At 41.0% G+C, this 18,806-nt stretch overlaps 1 protein-coding gene across 1 annotated transcript in view; it reads left to right on the top strand.

Annotated features, from left to right (window-relative positions):
* UBE2D2 (ubiquitin conjugating enzyme E2 D2) overlaps nt 1-18,173 on the top strand; it is a 29,302-nt gene extending 11,129 nt beyond the window's left edge. The window contains exons 3-7 of the mRNA XM_055811575.1: nt 3,288-3,319; nt 3,411-3,488; nt 3,570-3,675; nt 15,360-15,453; nt 17,299-18,173. Of these exons, the coding sequence (XP_055667550.1) occupies nt 3,288-3,319; nt 3,411-3,488; nt 3,570-3,675; nt 15,360-15,453; nt 17,299-17,344 (356 nt within the window). The 3' untranslated portion in view covers nt 17,345-18,173. The remainder of the gene's footprint in view (nt 1-3,287; nt 3,320-3,410; nt 3,489-3,569; nt 3,676-15,359; nt 15,454-17,298) is intronic.
* Nucleotides 18,174-18,806: the final 633 nt, after the last annotated feature.

The raw sequence follows: 18,806 nt of genomic DNA, 5'->3' as shown, positions 1-18,806 counted from the left end.
AATGGTTTTGCAAGCTTTACGGTCTTACCTGTATTGACTAGGATTTTACACTTTCTGGTGAACTGCTTTTTTTGTAGCAGCATTAAACTCTTGGTTAGGTGAGCAAGATCAGTAGGATATTTGCAATGAGACAAGAACACTTGCAAATTCACCACCTGCTTTATGACTTTACCATGGGCCCTGGGGTAAATTCAGGTACTTGGCATTATAAAATGCTTGAGATGAGGGCATGTGTTTACACTCTTTCTAGCAGTTCTGCTGTGTAGAGAAGGCTATGTAAGAAGCCTTCTGTGTAAGAACTCTCTACTCTTCTATGTAAGAACTCTTTACACGGTTCTGCTGTGTAGAGAAGGCTACTTGGAGGCATTGACTGGCATGCCCATTAAATAGCATGCATTGAACTTGCTGTGCAGTGTGGTCTCTCTGACAAGTGTGCTGTTCAGCAAAGCATCCAAGCTTGTGAGAGTAGGGGATATTTAGGTAGGGAAACCCTCAATCTACGTGCTAAGAGCTCTAAGCTTAGGTATACTTTCTAAAAGGAAAAAATTACCTGCCAAGGTCTTCCTGAATCATTTGTGAACTATGCAGAAATGCTGAAATGTACAGAAATGTATGTTCCTTTGGAAATCTAGGACTAGATTAAAAAAAAGCACTTGAAACCTGAGAACGAAAATACTGAAAGTAGTGGAGATCTTACTGTTCAGCAATGTTTTCCAACAAGTGAAAGCTGTGTTTTGTTTTGAGGGTTTTCAACAGCAGCATTAAGCTTCTAGCTATTCCACATCTTATTTCTGCTTTGGAAATAGTATTTTGGAGAAGGTTGTAGTTTCATGGAAGAGTAATTACTAGGGCATAGAGCCAGCTGAGGCTTTTTTCCCTTAAATTAGCAAGTGTGATTTGTGCCATGATAAACTACTTTGTAGTTTCCAAAGACTATCAAAGGTGGAGATTGTCTGGTGGTGAAGTTGGTAATGTAAGTTTGAGTGCTTATAATGGAAAGTTACTACTGAATACAGAAAGCTTTAAAGTAATACTCAATTCTTCTCCTCTGTGTCACCTTTCTGAAAGCCCTCTGATGAAAGACACTGTTGAGACCAGCCCTTTGGGTGTATGTAAGTGGATAGCAGTGGCAGCAATGGAAATGTGCCTTCTCTGAGATACCTGTGTTCTAGGTCTGCCTTAATTGTCTTGAGAGAAAGACGTTTCTGAAAGCTCAGAACATACTGTGCTTGCAGAGTGGCATCTTGTGGTTAGTCTGCTGATGTAAACTGTCCCCAGTTATAAGCTTCTCATCCCCATAGTTCATAAACTTTGGAAAGTGAGGAGCCATTCCTGCCTTGCTAACTGTGGGGACAGGATTTTCTTTCTCTTAATAATTTTAGCCCTCTTCCACCCACCTCTGGCCTTTGTTTTGGAAATATGCTTGGGACTGCAGAATGCTATGCGGTAGCTTAGCTCACTTCCAGACGTACACCTGTGTTTAGCTACTGAAAGTTAGCAATCCTCTTACTTTGTAAATAACTTTGAGTGGCAGATTTCAAAGTAAAGAATCAATTTTAAAAAGCCCTCCATGACAAATCCATCTCTTAGTTCATCAGACTTGTCCTGGATATTGTGAGAATTCAAAGCTTAGTATAAACAAGCACTTTCCTTGAGTCTGAGTGGGAGTGAAGGGCAGGGGATGGATCCAGACAACTAAATGGCCCTTCTAGCTTGTAAAATGTTAAGTTCTACTATGAAAGTGTTCTTCTTTTCTGGGTTTTTCTTGGGTTTAAGACTATATGTGGTTGTATCAGCTTCTCTTTTCAGTGTGCAGAGGTATTTGGGTTAAGGTCCATTGCAGTCACAGTGAACCTTATCAGCATCCTACTGATGCCTAGGGAATTCATGGTGGCTTTTCTGTGATGACCTGCCATCTCCACTGCAGGGTTTCTGCTGTTCCTTTGTCCTCTTGCTCTAGGTTTCTCAGTGTCTTGCTATGGGTGATAGGGTTCAGACAGCCTCACAGGAGTCTTTTAAAATGAGTGAATGCTACATATGAGCACATGAACCGCTCTCTCTATTCACTGATTCTGCACTGAATGTAGAGTTTTACCAGCTGCAGTACCCTTTGTAACAAACATGTTGCTCTAACCAAACATTCTTCTCCCCTTACCTTGGCAGGGCTGTTCCTAGCTGTAATGCCTGGACCACAGGTAGTTAAAAACTGCTCATGCTAGATTAGAACAGGTAGCCCACTGTGGGCCAAGATTGCTTTTGACCCAGGTAGTCCTGCAAGCTGTAGACACCAGCTGCAAGTGAAGTATGCAGCTGCAGGTGGCTTCAGCTTCTGTGTCTTGAAGCAACAACAGGAGTCTTCTGTACAGTTCCCCAGTTCTGAAGATACTATGTAGCTGACATGCATACAGAGGGAAACTTCCCATGGTACTGTTTCACAGATAATTTGTTAAGCTAGTACTCTTTGCAGGGACTAGCAGTAGGGCCTTTAGAGAACACAAGCCCCAAGAACTTCCTAACATGCATTATACAGAGTAACAGCTTTGTTTTCCTTGTGTTCTGCAGCATAAAGACGTTCTTCGTGAATCTTCTGTATTACCAGATTAAGATGTTCTCTTGGACAGATGCATATGAGTGAGACTCCATTTAACCTAAAGTGTGTACTAGCACATCCTGGCTCCAAGTATCGAGCAGACAGACTCTTGTCATTCTTGCATTCTCTTAAGACTTGTATTGCTTTCTGCTGCTTTAATGAAATCTTGAGGCGTCTGTGGAGATTAAGCTTAAACATTCAGTCAAGATACTACTGGTTTTGCCTCTTTACATATGGTGTATGCAAACTTTAGGCTTACTCTCCATTTGACTAAGGATCTGTGTAGGAGAGATCCTACCTAGGAAAGGTATGACTTCATACTGTACTTTTGTTGTAGCTTGTTCCAAGAGGGCAGTCATCGGAGACTGGACTTTAATTCGGGTGCTTCACTGGAAACAACAAAGCTGAAGTAACAGTTTGTTGGGTCTGAAAAGCTGACTATAACTGTCTAGATTTCATTGTAATGGGATTTTTTTGCAGGGCACATGTGGGGTACCACAGCAATCCCAAAGTGTGGACCAAGCGATTGTGGAGTGTTGAGTACTTTGCTCTGTGTCTGTTTAATTCGTTGGCTGGCTTCCCTGCAGCCTTTCAGAAGGCTTTGTTTTTAAAATAGACTTCTCTGCTGCTTTGTCTGGAAGAAAGTAGTTCATTACTTGAGCTTCTACAAACTGAAGTAAATCTTTCTCTTTTTCAGTGTTCCACTGGCAAGCTACAATAATGGGACCAGTAAGTATGAGGGAATTGATGTTCATAGCTTTTTATGACTAGTCTTCTTGTAGTAACTTCTCAAACTGCAATGATTCTTTCTCATTAACAGAATGACAGTCCCTATCAAGGTGGAGTATTTTTCTTGACAATTCACTTCCCAACAGATTATCCCTTCAAACCACCTAAGGTGAGTGGCTGGTACCATAAATCTATTCATTACCATGTGATGTAATGTGTATCCCATACTGAAATTTTCTTTCTTCTGCAGGTTGCATTTACAACAAGAATCTATCATCCAAATATTAACAGTAATGGCAGCATTTGTCTTGATATTCTACGATCACAGTGGTCCCCAGCACTAACTATTTCAAAAGGTACCTCCAATGCTCATTTAATTTTTACTCTGCTAAAATGAGTTACTGATATTTGGATTTGGAATGTAAAAACTACTGCATTCCCGCTGTCAACCATTTCTGTGCTCACTGCTTCAGTCTTGTGACTCTACATCTAGCTTGCAGCCAATTCATGAACACAGGATGCTTTGGACATCCAGTTTCCCTGCGGCCATAGGGACACTGTTCAACTCTACTCAGTGTAGTACAACTTCTCTGATCCACTGGAACACAGTTGTGCCACTTCACCTCAGACTCTGAACACTTTAACTAAAAAATAAAAATGTAGCGTGTGAAAATGGAAGACTTCAATGTTCAAAATACACACCAAGTAAAATACATAGGGGAACAGTTGCAGCTTTTTCAATGGTCAAGCTGCTTTGATTCTGTCATCTTCCAAAAAAAAGTCCCTCTTTCAAGGGAACATCAGAACTCCATGTCGGTCATTTTTAACAAAATCTTTGAATGACAACTTAAGAAGGACATGAACCTGTTGAAGCAAGTCCAGAGGGGGCCACGAAGGTGATCAGAGGGCTGGAGCCCCTCTCCTATGCAGACAGGCTGAGAGGGTTGGGGTTGTTCAGCCTGGAGAAGAGAAGGTGCTGGGGAGACCTTACAGCAGCTTCTAGTACCTAAAGGGGCTGACCACAAAGCTGGAGAGGGTCTTTATACAGGGGCATGCAGTGATAGGACAAGGGGTAATGGCTTTAAGCTTGAAGAGGGTAGACTTGGATTATATGTTAGGAGGAAATCCTTTCCTGTGAGGGTGGTGAGGCACCGGCACCGGTTGCCTAGAGAAGTTGTGGGTGCCCCGTCCCTGGCAGTGCTCAGGACCAGGTTGGACTGGGCTTTGAGCAGCCTTGTCTAATGGAAGGTGTCCCTGCCCATGGCAGGGGGTTGGAACTAGATGATCTTTAAGGTCCCTTCTAACCCAGACTGCTCTAGGATTTTATGACATGGGCTAAAATATGTTTTGAAACTTAACTAGCTTGCACTATCTTAAGTTTCGGGTTTTTTTTGCTTAGCTAAAAACATCTGTGTGTGAACTGTGTTAGGTTGTGGGGCACTGGAATATATCCTTTGCCTGGTAAAGCAGTATTCATGTTTAAAGCCTACTATTTACATTAAACACCTTGAAAGAAGACTCAGGTTTGAATTTTGATTTTTCTGGCTATTGAAACTGTAGATCTGCAGTTTGTAGATGTAGCCATGGCTATGAGGAATATTTTGGGTCTCTTCTATGCATGGACCATGTCTTGACCATTCTATTTTGTAGCTTCGCACAGTCTTTGTAATTAAATATGTGATAACTGCAGCATTTAACTACAGTATCTTCCACATCATGTCCCACCTCTATGAGGCTATCCTGTTGCCTGTAATTCTTCTCTTCAACTGCCTGTGGTGTTCCTGGATACTCTTGGGTTCAGCAGCTGACTCTTGGTACCCTTCCCTTGGACATCGTAATTGCCTCCCTTCTACTGAACTCACAAAAGTTCCTACCTTCTCTGTCCAGCTAAAGGTTTCTGCCTCTGTAGAAACAGTTGGAAAGGCAAAACAATGTGTTGACTTGCCTCTTGACAGAAGTGAATCTGCTAGTGCAGGAAGCTGGAAGTCTTCACTGTGAGTTGAAAGATCTGAAGAAATGGTGTAAGTAAAGGGAAAATGATTGTCAGGTTGATGCAGCTTTCATTACAAATTCTTTCAGTTGAGTACTGGCGACTGTTAAAGCACTAAGTTAGTGTAAGTACTGACACCTGCTATGTTTTGATTAAATTGCTTTATAACTGGTTAGAATGTTGTATTGGAGAATGTGTATCTTTTCTTTTAGAGAGCCTAAAATTACCATATAGGCAGTGGAGTGATAGCCTGCAATTAGGATAGTGGGAAAAAGATTGGGCAAGAATGTAAGAGGTTAGTTAAGGGCATCAGTAAACTTGTCTATTAATGGTAGTCAGCTTTAATCACTCCTATATCCTCATTAACTTTGCAACCCAAATACTGTTGCAATATGCTTTTAACATCTCTTATCTCCTGTTTTCTGCCTTGAACTTCTTACCTTCTCCAAACTGCATCCTTATGGCTTGGCTGGACTAAGTCATGGGATCGATGTGGCCATTCTGTGCTACTTAGCCCATTCTGTTGCTCCATCTCCCTCCCAGATTATGCTCCCTGAGATGAGGTGCCTTTATACTGCTGATCGTTTTTCACTCATTGCAGAAGAGCTTGTGTGAATACATAAACTCCTACTTATAGCACAAAACATACAGATCTAACCAGTGAGAAAACAATCTTACCTTGTCTGAGTTCCCTTGGTGTTCATTTCATTAAGGGAATTAAAGGCAGCAAAAGAAATTCTTTGAGATGACTCCATAGGAATTCAGAATACTCCTCAGAAATAACAGGGATGGCTTGCCAGAAAGCAGACCTCAACTTAAGAAGAGAGAGCTGATGCTTGTAAGAAGCATTCCCATCTTGAACAAGTGTAAATAAATTCCATGAAGGCAACCTGAATCTTTTAGGGTGGAAATCTTGTTTTTAGTCAGGTTAAAACTGTGTCATTAGAGAGCCTGAAATAGCAGCAAAGTCTATAGTTAACTCTTTGATTAGCCTTATCAAAGAGTAAATGTGTTGCTAGTAGGAAAAGATGTTGGATTAGGTAACTTAAAGTGAATAACAAGACTTAAGACATAAGTTATTCAGCATGAAGCTTACATCACTTCCAAAGCAGGAATTTAGTATTTGTTACATAAATTTCTTAAGAGTATTTCCTAAATTATGCTGCCTTTTAAAAGGGGATGCTATTGGGAGCAAACTGTTTGAATTTAAAATCTGTAAGCAGATAATAAGTACACTTTTTTTAATAGCTGTGTTCTATCTACTGATAATCAGGGAAGAGTAGAAATGGCCCTTCTAGGAAACAGCTTGTCCTACGCAGCTTCCTGCTCCGGAGGCATCTGGTAGGCACCCTTGTCAGCAGCTTGCATGGGCTAGATGTTTATGTTGCAATTAACATGCAGTACATGAATGTGTTTTTCACCCTGACCTGCAAGAAGAAAGGTGAAGGGGTATCCTTTTATCTGTAGTGCTACTTCTTGGTGGAAAGGCTATGAAAAATCATGTCACTGCTACTTTGTCATCCCTGTTAAGTAGTAAAGGTAGGGGTCTTGGCTCCTTATGCTCTGTAGGATGGTAGGTGGCTGCTCGCGGGGGCACTAGGTGTATCTGGCTTGGGAGCTTGTCCCTACCCTGTTTGCTGGGTAAAATAGTGTGAGAGCTATTGGGGCAGTTTTATTTCAGACTGCTGAATAGATAAGGAAGTTTTCCTCTCTGTAAGCAACTTGATAAAATGATCTTGGCTACAATAATAGAGGTGACTAGCATCTTGGACTTTGTGTCTTTCTAAATGTTTGTCCCTCCTAGACCTGTTAAAACAGGTTCTGAAGAATTGGGAGAACAGCACTGTCTCAGTAGAATAGCTAACTTGCTTATATTGGTAATTCTGAAGTAAGTGTTCCTTAAAGAATGCATGTTGTTGTATTTTGAAATGGTTTATTCAGTCTTAAACACACTTTGGTGGTTAACTTAAACTCCAAAGCTTAAGCAGAATGTGTAGGATTAAATTGAAAATGTAATCTCAGCTTGCATAAATAAGAATCCCTGTTACCTTAGAATAAAGTGTTTTAACATAATTATAACTGTTCTCAGCCATTTTGGGGAAAATCGTGCTTTCTCTTGAATTTAGTGAGTGGATATGCAAGAGTTAATACTAAACTGAAGTACTACTTCACTGAAAGTCAGGCTAACTTGCACAGTCCTGTCCCTCTTCTCCTTGCTGTGTTTTATAGCTAATGAACCATGGAGCTTGTGAAGTGTATTGGAAGACCCTGCCTGGTGAGTGGCAGTGAGTAACTTCAGTCTCATTCATTCATGAGTTTAGCTCGTACTGTTCAAACCCTTATGAGCCCAGTACAGTGTGGATTTGTTGTGGTGCTGCTCTTACAGATGTTCAAGAGTCACTTTACCAAGACTTAGTGGGTGGGAATTCCCAAGTACCCAGCAACCTAAATAAACTTGATCTTCACAGTGCAGTTTTCAAAATTGGGAGGTTGTTTCTGATCATCCTTCTGGCTTTTAATTTCCCTCTTGTAATGCCTACCCAGATAACTGGGGCAGGGGCATGACTTTGTCACACAGCATGGATTAGTCTCTCCATATGTGCTGAGTTAAGGTTCTAAGGGAAACTTTCATTCTTGCATTGCAACTTTAATGCAGCTCTCTGTGTGGCTTTGCCCGTGCTGCAAAGAAGGCTGCACTAGGAGTGAGTGTTGCCCATGGGTCAGGGGAGGTGGTCAGGGGAGGTGGCCCTACCCTCTGCTTGGCAATGGGGAGGCCACACCTGGAGTATGTGTCTAGTGCTGGGCTCCCCAGAATGAGAAAGGTGTTTAGGTACAGGAGAGAGTCCAGTGAAGGGTTGTGAACATGGTGAAGGAACTGGAGCATCTCCTATTATGAAGACTGGCCAAGATAGCTGGGGCTCTTCAGCCTGGAGAAGAGGAGGCTCAGGGGGAATCTTACCAATGTATACAAACACTTAAAGGGAGGGTGTAGAGATGAAGAGGGCCAGACTTTTCTCAGTGGTGCCCAGTGACAGGACAAGAGGCAGTGGATACAAACTGAAACACAGGAGGGTTCCTCTGAACATCAGGAAACACTTTTTTTCCCCTTTCCTGTGATGAATTGAGCACTGGCACAGCTTCCCTTGGGAGGTTGTGGAATCTCCCACAGTGGAGACTTCAAAAGCTGTCTGGATGTGGTCATGAGGAACCTATTCTAGGTGGCCCTGTTTGAGCAGAGGGGTTGGACAAGATGATGTGCAGTGATCCCTTTGAACCTCAACCAGCATGTGATACACTGAGCAATACTTAACTTTTCTTCTCTTGTTACCAGAAATTGTTGAACTGACTTAGCAGGAGTTCAAGTTGCTTTGAAGCAAGAAGTTTAAACTGCTCAGATTTAAAGGTACACTTCCTGTAAGACTCTCGTAAGATTGCTGGAAGAGTTTGAAATGGGACTATGGTTAAGAAACAGGATGTAACTTGAGCAGAGTCTGGAGTTCCCTTTAACTTACTCAGATGCATCTTGCCCATTCTGTCAGAAGCCAGTCACTTGGTAGTTAGTGCTTGAACTTGGTGGACAGTAGTGTTTTAAGTTGTGTTTTCATGTTACAAGCTTAACATTTGTCAGACAGATGAAATTTTTGACAACTGTATGCCTCAAAGGTTTCAAGGGTCTGGGGCCTCGTACTCAAAAGTAGTGATTGTATAAGCAAAGACTCCTTCCAGGAGTCAGATTTCTTCCTATTTTTGAGGCACAGATCTAAGTAGTGGACTTTGATGTGTAGGCTTTAGCTGTCAGGCTGATTAGCAAAGGAGGAACCCTAGCTGGTGTAAGAAGTAGGACAGCTGGATAAAGCCTCTGAAATGGGATTAAAAATTCCTCAGCAGTATTGTGTCCAAAGCTCAAATTTATGCTAGTAGAGATGTTTCATAATCTCCTGAGTACCAGGCTCAATTAAGCCTGAGATGACAAACTTTGTTACTTTCGTATTCAGAAAGTTGGCTGGATGAGCTGGATCAAAAAGCACAGCACTAGCACTGTTTGTCAGAGTCTGTGGCCTGGTCTCTAGGAGGGTGACAAATTGTGTTCCTTGGAAAGAACTGACTAGCACAGTATTTGTCATTCACCTGGAACAGAACAGGCAGGATGGACTACTTCCTTTACTGTGAGCTCATGATACTGGCATGGTGTCCAAGAATTTAGACTTCCCGGTTTTACCTGACCGCATCCTGTCAGTGCATGAGCTTTTTGATTATATGGTGGTCTTGACACTACTGTGCAACTTCAGCCAGGACTGATAACTGGGTAAGTATTGTCCTGCGTCCTGACAATCTGCCATACAAAGTAACTCATCACCTTCTCAGTACTTCCAACAAACATTCTGTTGGTGCAGTCTTTATGCTTGCTTAGAAATGGGCCGGCCTTTGGTGGGAGAAGACTGGCTTAGGGTCTGCTGAAGCCTTTTGCCCCATGCAGGAGTTTTGCTTACAGGAATAACGTTTTATTTTTTTAAAAAGCTACTTGTCTCTCCTTCTCATGCTACTGATAGTGGTGTGCTCTTTGCCTTTAACATAAAAGTTGGGTGGCAGGGACCTTCAAGGAGAGAGCTAAGGCTTTCGCTCATTTGCTTTTGACCTAAGCTGCTTGGTGCCCAAGAATACCCTTTACTCCTAAATGAATTCTAAATTGGCTCTTCTTTAGAGAGCAATAACTGTACCAAACAACGGTTTGAATAGGAACACACCAGATAAGATGTTTCTTCTGGGTAGCTCATTACCTTGGAAGAATTGATGCTTGCTTTTTATCTCCCTGCTGTAATTCAGCTGGAGGTTCCATTGCTCCCATAGAGGAGTGCTTTATTGGGGCAAGTTTTGTTTGCAATTCCAGCTAGACTTAAATAATAGTGCCTGTAGTGGCTAGTACCCTATGTTAAGGGGACAGCTGGAAGTGATGGATATTAGAGCTGTTCAGGTTTTGCAAACGAAGGGAATGATTTGAGTTTTGCATTTGGAAGATGACTTCTGCGTTGAGAAGGTAGAAATAATAAGCAGCTGCTTTTGCCACTCTTTTGGAAGTCTGTGCTTTACCAGTCATGTCTCAGGCTTCTATGTGAAAAGCATTTACACTTCTTGGTTAACTGGGGTCACTGTCTTGGTACAGGGTGAAAGGGCAGAACCAATCACTTGCCTTTATAGTGCTGATATCAAAAGAAACCAGACGGTGTAGCTTTTGGGTCTTAGGTCATGCCCTAACAAAGCTTAAATAGTTTTTTCAGTGATAACCTGGACTGTTGAGCTTCTGTAGGAATCAACCCAAATGACTTGAACATCAACACGATGTGTGTAAAGATGTGGTAAACACCATGGCTTGTACACAACTGCTTCTGGCTCCTAAAGACCACTTTGAGCTGCAGCTACGTGTTCTGGACATACCAGGGTGTGTCATAGTTGCGTGATGCACTTGGTTATAAAGTCATCCCTAACATCAAGAGAAGCTAATTGCCATGTATAAATTGCTAGGCACCTTTGACTTCCTTCCCCTGGTGACAGTATAGGGAAGATGTCTTCTCTTCTGGCTGTGGAGCTTATTCTCTCCACATGGAGCTGGAGTCTTGTGGCTTTTAAATGAGTCTATTCACTTCTCAGTTCCAGGAGCTTTGATGTGCATCTTAGATTAGTGTGAGCCAATAGATGTTCAAGTAGGCAGGTGGGAGTTTAAACTGTTTTCTGTGTTGCCCATTTGGCTAGTGGTGGAGAGCTGACTTCATGAGTTGTCCTGACTAATGATCGAGCTGCTTCATAGCAAAACAAACACAGGCATGGAGTTTACACATTGAATTTGCATTTACCTGCACATTCAGTCTGGGGTGTGGCAAACCCAGGAAGATTAAATTGCTCATCAGAAATAGCAGATTACTCTTAGTGGTGTAAGAACACAGCACAGAGGCCTACTGAGAAGATGAGTTTGATGGTGTGGTGGTAAACTGTAGCTAAACTTGTTGACAGCTGTAAATTACATGATGCTCTGTATGGAGGAGCCTCAAAAGATTGTCCTTGTATTTTGAGGTGGTATGAGCTCTGCAAAAGGAAGTCTTGCAGCGGAAGCAGACTTGTGCTCTGTTACACTGGTAGACTTCATTTTGCTTCAAAGAGTATGTTGCTGGAGTATTCTTAATTTTAAGTGTTAAGTGATCGTTCTGCTTGATGAGAATGCATTTGTATCACTGCTCTATGGGGAAGCTAAACTTGTAGAAACACTTTTGCTTGATAAGTTTGGTTCACCCAGTTCCTTGGTCATTGTAAAGTACTTGGTCCATGCTGGTCCACAGCAGTAGGAAGCCTGCTATAGGATAAGTTGATTTTGTTGTCTGCAGGAGGTAGATGGGGATCACAGTTGAAGTATTGGAGTTAAGTAGGCTGCGTAGTTGCTGAAATGAAAGAAAAAACAATTTTTGAATGAAAGGGAGTTTGACAGTGTTTTAAGTTGCTTAATGTTTTGTTGCAGACTAGACTGCTTTAACTGAAGATATGAGGAAAAAACTGTACGTGAACCCCTTGAATCAATGGGAAGTAAAATTCATCTATTTTGCTTTTACTGACAAAAATCCAAACTTAAATTCTGAAGAGTACACACTGGTACTACTATATCTCTTTTAGTGAAAGACTCAAGAAGGGGTGCTGTCAGATACCACTAGAGCAGCTTCGGCTTTTGTCATGCAGGATGAGAACAAGGTGCAAAACAATGTCACTTACCTGTCTTGTGTAGTTATCCAACCTGATTCTGTGACTACAGAACTTGATTTTTTGTGAACTATTTTGTCTTCTAATGTGGTTGTCATTTGACTAGTAAATATCAAGGCTTTGCTATGAAACTTATTGCAATAACACTTGATTGCAGAAGAAGGTGGTCTGGTGATTCTCTCTGCACCCCACATTATTGGTTTAATTAGTTACTCTGATGCATCAAAGGACTATACACAACTGACCTTTTAAAGGATTACTTCCTCTTCCCTCATGTGCTTGGCTCTTTAAACTTTATGAGAAGGTACCTTTTTCCAAGGGGTGTGTTGTAGTGGTCTGGAGACTGGTTATGTTGGTTGCTCTAAAACATGTGCGTATATGCAATCTTTTGGTGGAAAACCTCAAGAGACAAACTTCCTGAATTTATTTTTGGACAAATAACTGGGTTCAGCAGGCTATTAAAATCAGTTTAGGTAACTGAGTTCATGTTTTTCCTGCTGAGGCTATACAGCTAAAAAGGGAAAGATGTGAAGTTACCAGCAAGAGCAAGCATAATGGAGAATAGTTTTGATTAATGAAGAATTACAAAAATAAAACAAAGCAGCTGAATGTGGCAGTACGGCTTGAAGCAGAGTAATTGTGTTCACTTTAATTCAGTGTTTTTGGAGTGATGCTTACAAAAGTAGTGAACTGCTGAGGAATGAAATCTAGAAATTTGTTTCAAGTGGCTAGTTTGACATAATTCAGCATGTGAAGATTGAGTTATAACAAACCACAGCCCATTTTTAGTAAAGAGTATTAGTGGCATGTGATTTTTTTTTTTTTTAATGGCCAGCAAGTAGCAATGATACACTTGTGTTGATAGCCTGTAAACCAAGAACTAAAACTCCTGGACTGGGACAGAGGTTAACTCTCCCTTTCAGCAAAGGAGGTCCTGTTCAAAGCAGACCTGCATCTTGCCAGACAAAACTGACTTGAGGGCAGTGTCAGGCTGGCTGATGTTGCTCTGCAACACCCTGGTTATCCTGGTGCCCATGCTGACCAGCAGCTGAACACCACCTTTGTCTGGTGCTTAGAGCAGATGGTGATGGTTTTGCAAGGTTGATGCGATGTGTGCAAGAAGGAACTTGCACCGAGGACTGTGAGTGTTGGGGTCATTATGGTGGTTGGAGAAGGTAGGCAGAGGGAACTGGGCAAACCAGCAGCTTGGTTCTGCTGACAAAGACTGAGCTATCTTGTTAAGGTAAGTCCTTGGTTAAAGAACTGTGTTAAGATAAAACTTGAAGGAGTAGTTATAATAGCTGACCAGAAAACTTTGAGTTTCCTGTGGCTTCTGTTAAAGGAAGGGGACAGATGTTATCTATTCTACTCATCCCTACCACCTGAAGACACCAGTGGAGTCAGAATATAAAGAAACAAACTACAGGAAAATAGCTGGAGAAATTACTGTTTTAAAGCTAAATGGACTGGCACTAGCTGGGTGTGAGGTGGCAGAGACACTCCCATTAGTGAACACTAATGTGAGTTTTACTTGGTGTACATGGTGGGGGAAAAAAGTGCTGAAGCTGTTGGAAAGCCCTACAGGTACTAAATAAACCTGCTGTGTCCCTTGCAAAGGGACAGCAGTTCAGGACTAGTGGTCTGTGTGCCACCTGCAGGAAATCAGTCTTCATGCTCTGAAGCTGTATTCTGAAAGGTGGGTGAATAAATGGTCTGAGTGTCAGTTGATGGTAGAGAATAATTAAGCTCTTAACTCCTTCACAAGTCTAAGTAGAAAATCAGGAGAGGGAGGAAGAGGTTGTTCTTTACTCTGGAACAAGAAATATGTTCACTTAAATCAAGAACATTTTATTACTAAACCTGCTCTAGGAGCTTTTAACTTGAAACTGATAATTCATTAGTGAAAGGTCTACAGAAGTAGGTAGGAAAACTGAGCTAACTGGGTTTCTTGCTGCTTGGTGCTCTCATCATGGAGCCACTAGCTCAGTTAACACCTAGTAAAGTTTTTACTTTTGTCCCGCTTCAAAAATCCTCTGCAATTCCAGTGTATTATCAGATCTGTTCACCTGCTTCTCTTTGGCTTGATCTAGCTGTTCTTTGTTTTGTGGCCTCTGTTTTAACCTATCTTAACATCAAAAGAGGGTTTCAGAAGGCATGCTGTTCTCTTTTGTTTTTCAGCTGCTGTCTTTTTGGTGTGGTAGCTCTGCCTCCTGCTCCACAGCACAGTAGCAACCGATGGAAGTTTGAACAGATTTGTGTTTAGTGCTTTCAGACTTGCAACTGCTGTCATCTCCAACTTGCTTGGAGGATGCACTGTGACAACTCTGCTGTTGCTGCCATTGGCGAAGGGACATATGGAGTGGCGCTGTTTGATTAAAACAGGCTGAGAGAAAGCAATAGAAAGGAATGTTTAGCATTTCTTGGGAGGGGGTGGGGGGGGCAAGATGCCCCTGACATACCTCATGTAGTGTTGTCCCAATGTGCTTTGCTTATTACTTAGTGCCTTCTCATCTCTTCTACTTTGGTGTGAACGTAGGAATGTGCATGTGCTATTTGTAGCTTTGCAGGCAGCCTCCTGACTCCTTATATGGACAAAGGTTGATGCTATGCCGAGTGGCATCATATGAGCGGGATGTGGCTTCTGGAATATATACAGTATATATTTATAGTGAAACTTTAAAGTTTAGGGCCTTGTGGTTGGTATAAGTGCAGTAAGCTATTCTTTCTTGATTCATTGTGAGTACTATTCTACATTTAATCCATCTCAACCTTCCTTATGCTCAAAAAATAATTGGATAAAACCTCTTAATTCTCTGCAAGACTAGCATTTTTAAAAACGGTTCTTAAGTAACTGAGCAGCTTGTGCTTCCTTCATCTCAGTTGGACCTGTCTGCTGTTTGACTTCTTATGAGTGCTTCTGCAAGTAATTAACAATGAGGCTGTCCAGTTTAGGAAAAAGCTGAATTTCAAGTGCAAAATCAAGGATGTTTTCTGAGAAGGCTTTTGGGTACTATTTCAGACAACACTTCTGCCTTATGATTTAAGGCAGTAATCAGATACAGCTATCCAGGAGATAACAAGTTTTTAAATATCACAATGGGTAGTCATGCAAAGTTGTGTTACTAAATGGTAAGGATTTCTGTTCAAAATCACTTGGCTGAAGTATGTGGGATTGCTGCTCCTTGGCATTTTTTTTTTTTAAATTGATGCTAATACTAATGGCTAGAGGGGAAGCAAGTGTGCGGGCTGACTTCTGTGGGTGTCTTCAGCTGCACTTAAACTCTAATTCAATTTTTTTTCTCTCCCTAGTACTTTTGTCCATCTGTTCTCTGTTGTGTGATCCCAATCCAGATGATCCATTAGTGCCTGAGATTGCACGGATCTACAAAACAGATAGAGAAAAGTGAGTATGGAAGCCAAAAAACTTCGACCATTCCTGACAGGGCAGAATCCACACTTAAATAGTAAAGGGGAGGTGAAAAGGACCTGCTTCTTGGAAAAGTGTGGAGTTTGATTTGCCTTTTTCGCTCTGGTCTTTTTACAGATTTCTTTTCCTGGGTTCTGTAATATCACTATCTTAACAGCACTGCATTGTTGTAGGAAAAAGGTATATATGCCAGTAGAAGTGAAGGATGTAGAAGCCTTGTACATCTGTGATTTTATTACTGCATTTTCATTCCATACAATGGTCTTTCGTTAGCGTTGTAGCTGTTAATTCCATGTTTGCTTGATTTAATGAAAATGTGAAGTGAACAAAGAGAATTTGTTTCATAAGGAGCTCTTTTAAGTTGAATGTGACCAGCTCTTCGGAGCCTTCACTGCCTGCTTTAATTCGACATAACCAGCAGAGGGAGAACAAGTTACTCTAGTTGGGAGAACATTGCCATACTAGCTGTTGGTGATGGATCATACAAGGAAAGAAATAACAAAAATACCCCCTTCATTTGAGGGAAGAACAAGTGGTGTAGAGGTGGGGTGGGAGGACTTCAGGCTTCTATGAAGTAAACAGCAAGACCAGAGAGAACTGTAGTGCTAATGAGCACTTTAAAAGCAACAGCTTAATGACCGTTGTAAACACTTTTCTACCTTGCTGTTCCCTTCCAGATCTGATCAGTAGTGTTAATTTCTGAAGCTACATGGTCATCTGATGAGAACGAGATAGGAAGGGAAAATGATCCACAAACTTGCTTACTCTACATACTCTTGCATACTTGAGAAGCAGTGTTAGAGAAGTTCATGCATCCTGCTTTTAATGAGAGCTGCAAGAGTAGCAGTACGTATTTCAAAACGCAGCTAACATTGACTGTTCCACAAAATAGGGAAATTTTGTGCTTAAACGTAACTGGATTTGCTTCTTGAGTAGACTCTGAACAGTGGCGTGAAGGCAAGTGGATTGTCAGTTTCTTCAAGCTAAAGAACACTATCTACAGACTAAATTCCAGCACGAGAACCTAGTTGGTATATATAACTAGGGAACTTCTTGCTACGTGTCTTACGCTTTTTTCTACAAGTTCTGTAGAATAAGAACAACTTGCCTTCAGTTGTCAGAAATAAGCTTTTAACAGTACTATTAGTCACGACTGCTTTGTTTTACATAAGTATCCTGAGCTTCCTCTAGCAGTGGCTCTGACTATAAAGGGTATTTGGGTGCAAAAGCTGCAGGTGGCTTGGGAAACAGCATATTGTGCCTTCAGAATAAAAAAAATCCTGGTGGAGAAATAGTTGTGCCCTGATAGTCATAGAAATAGCCAAATGCAATGTGTAGCAAGAAACAAGAAGTCTGTATCAGGGTTTGGCAGCCTGGTAGATAACAGGTATACTAAACTTTCTAAGGGAACAAGAGTAATGAGGTGGGAGGGATGTATTAATCTGTTTTCTTTTCAAGAATACCAAAATGAAAACCTGCAGTAATAGTTTTCTCAGGGATGCAGCAGCTGGGGGCAGGGGGAGGTGCAGGTAAAACTTCCTGAAAATACTTTTCCCTCAGACCTGTTCTAGCTCTGTTTTGTGGTTTGAATCACAAAGATCTATTACTGTTGTAAATACAACTAGTTAACTACTTTTCCATGAATAACTGTGGGCTTTCTACTTTCCTCTGATTGCCTGAAATTTCAGTTTGCTCTTAAATTTTACATACTCATGTTACTACTGGACAGAGTGTAAGTTCATGCCATGTGTAGACTAGGCTGCTGGAGATGAAATACTGTTCAGATGCTATGTTAAGTAAATCCTCTTTTTATACATACAGGTACAACAGAATAGCTCGGGAATGGACTCAGAAGTATGCGATGTAATTAAAGAAATTATTGGATAACCTCTACAAATAAAGATAGGGGAACTCTGAAAGAGAAAGTCCTTTTGATTTCCATTTGACTGCTTTCTATGAGCCCACGCCTCATCTTCCCCTGTGCACATGTTTACCTGATACAGCAGTGCTGCGTGTTGTACATACTTGGAACAACAAAATAGAAATACTGTATTTCCCCGTACCAACATTGACTCCTAGCAGAGAAGTGTGTGTGTGAAAAGCTGGTTCTTCAGTCATAACTTTGTGAGCCTAAAAGCATTCCTTGTTGATTTAAATTGGGTAATAAAATGTGAATGGGAGAGTTAGAGTGGATTTCATAGTTCTAGGGACAGTGGTGGTGATCCATGAAGGATTTTAAGTGGAATCCTTTTAAACTCATAACAGTTATGAAAAGCAAGGTGAAGAACTTGAAGCTGTTTCTGTATTCATTTTATTCTGAAGGACCTACACCTTAGGTAAATGTTATGACCAATGAGAGAAACTGTACCCACATCCTGTGTTTAAGGTCTAAGTTGAACCGGTCAACATATAAATGGATTGGAGCTATTAGTGCATCAAGTGATGTTGATTTGTTTCAACTCTCCCTTCCTTCATACTTCTTTTGGTTTGTATGTGGTTTCTCAGTTAATACATAGCTAATAGCTCTTATTTTTCTTAAGTTTTTTAACTGCTTAGGTCTTTCTGGATGTAAGGGTAAAAATCCATTTGACAGAAAACTTGTGTGTATTTAAAGACCCAGCTGCTCCCCTGGAGCTTGTACGTTCAAGAATGATTAATCTGTGTAATAAACTGATTACTACAGTCATTACATATAACTTTGTGTGAATAGGCTTTTAATTTTAAGAGCAATTTGTTACAGGCTAAAACTAATGGTGGATTTCTCTAAGACTTTTGCGTTCATGAATGGTTGCATTTGGAAGTCATGAAGCAGTTTGGTTTGCATCACACAAGGCTATGCACCTGAACAGGACAAACGTAAGCTTAAGCACTTACATGAAATCAGGATGTGTGGTGTGCCAGGAACTTGACTGTTAAACCAAATAAGCAGTTTACTAAATGAGAATCTTGAGTGACATTTTACAAAGCCTAATGGTATTACTCCCACTTGCATGGGACCTAACACAATGCATATGTACTGTAGGTAAGTGAAACCTTATGTAACTAAAATAATGGATGTAAAAGGGTAAAAAAAAAAACCAACAACAAACAACCTACCAAACACATCAGCACAAACTTTCATAAAATGTAGCTTTTACATAATTACTTTGCACTAAACATTTGCAAATGTTCATACAGTTTTAAATTGTACTTGTATGTGTCTTTTTTGAACAAAGTCTTCACTTGAATCTAGTGAAAAAATGTAGTTTGAAACTTTTCTTTGTATACAAGTGTATTTGCCAGCATCCTTGGTGTGACAATAGGTGAGTCTACAAGTTTATCTCCTCTTA

Source organism: Falco peregrinus, chromosome 8 (assembly GCF_023634155.1).
Source record: "Falco peregrinus isolate bFalPer1 chromosome 8, bFalPer1.pri, whole genome shotgun sequence".
Lineage (NCBI taxonomy): Eukaryota > Metazoa > Chordata > Aves > Falconiformes > Falconidae > Falco > Falco peregrinus.
Note: the sequence above shows the minus strand (reverse complement) of the source record. Positions and strands in the feature narration are given on the sequence as shown.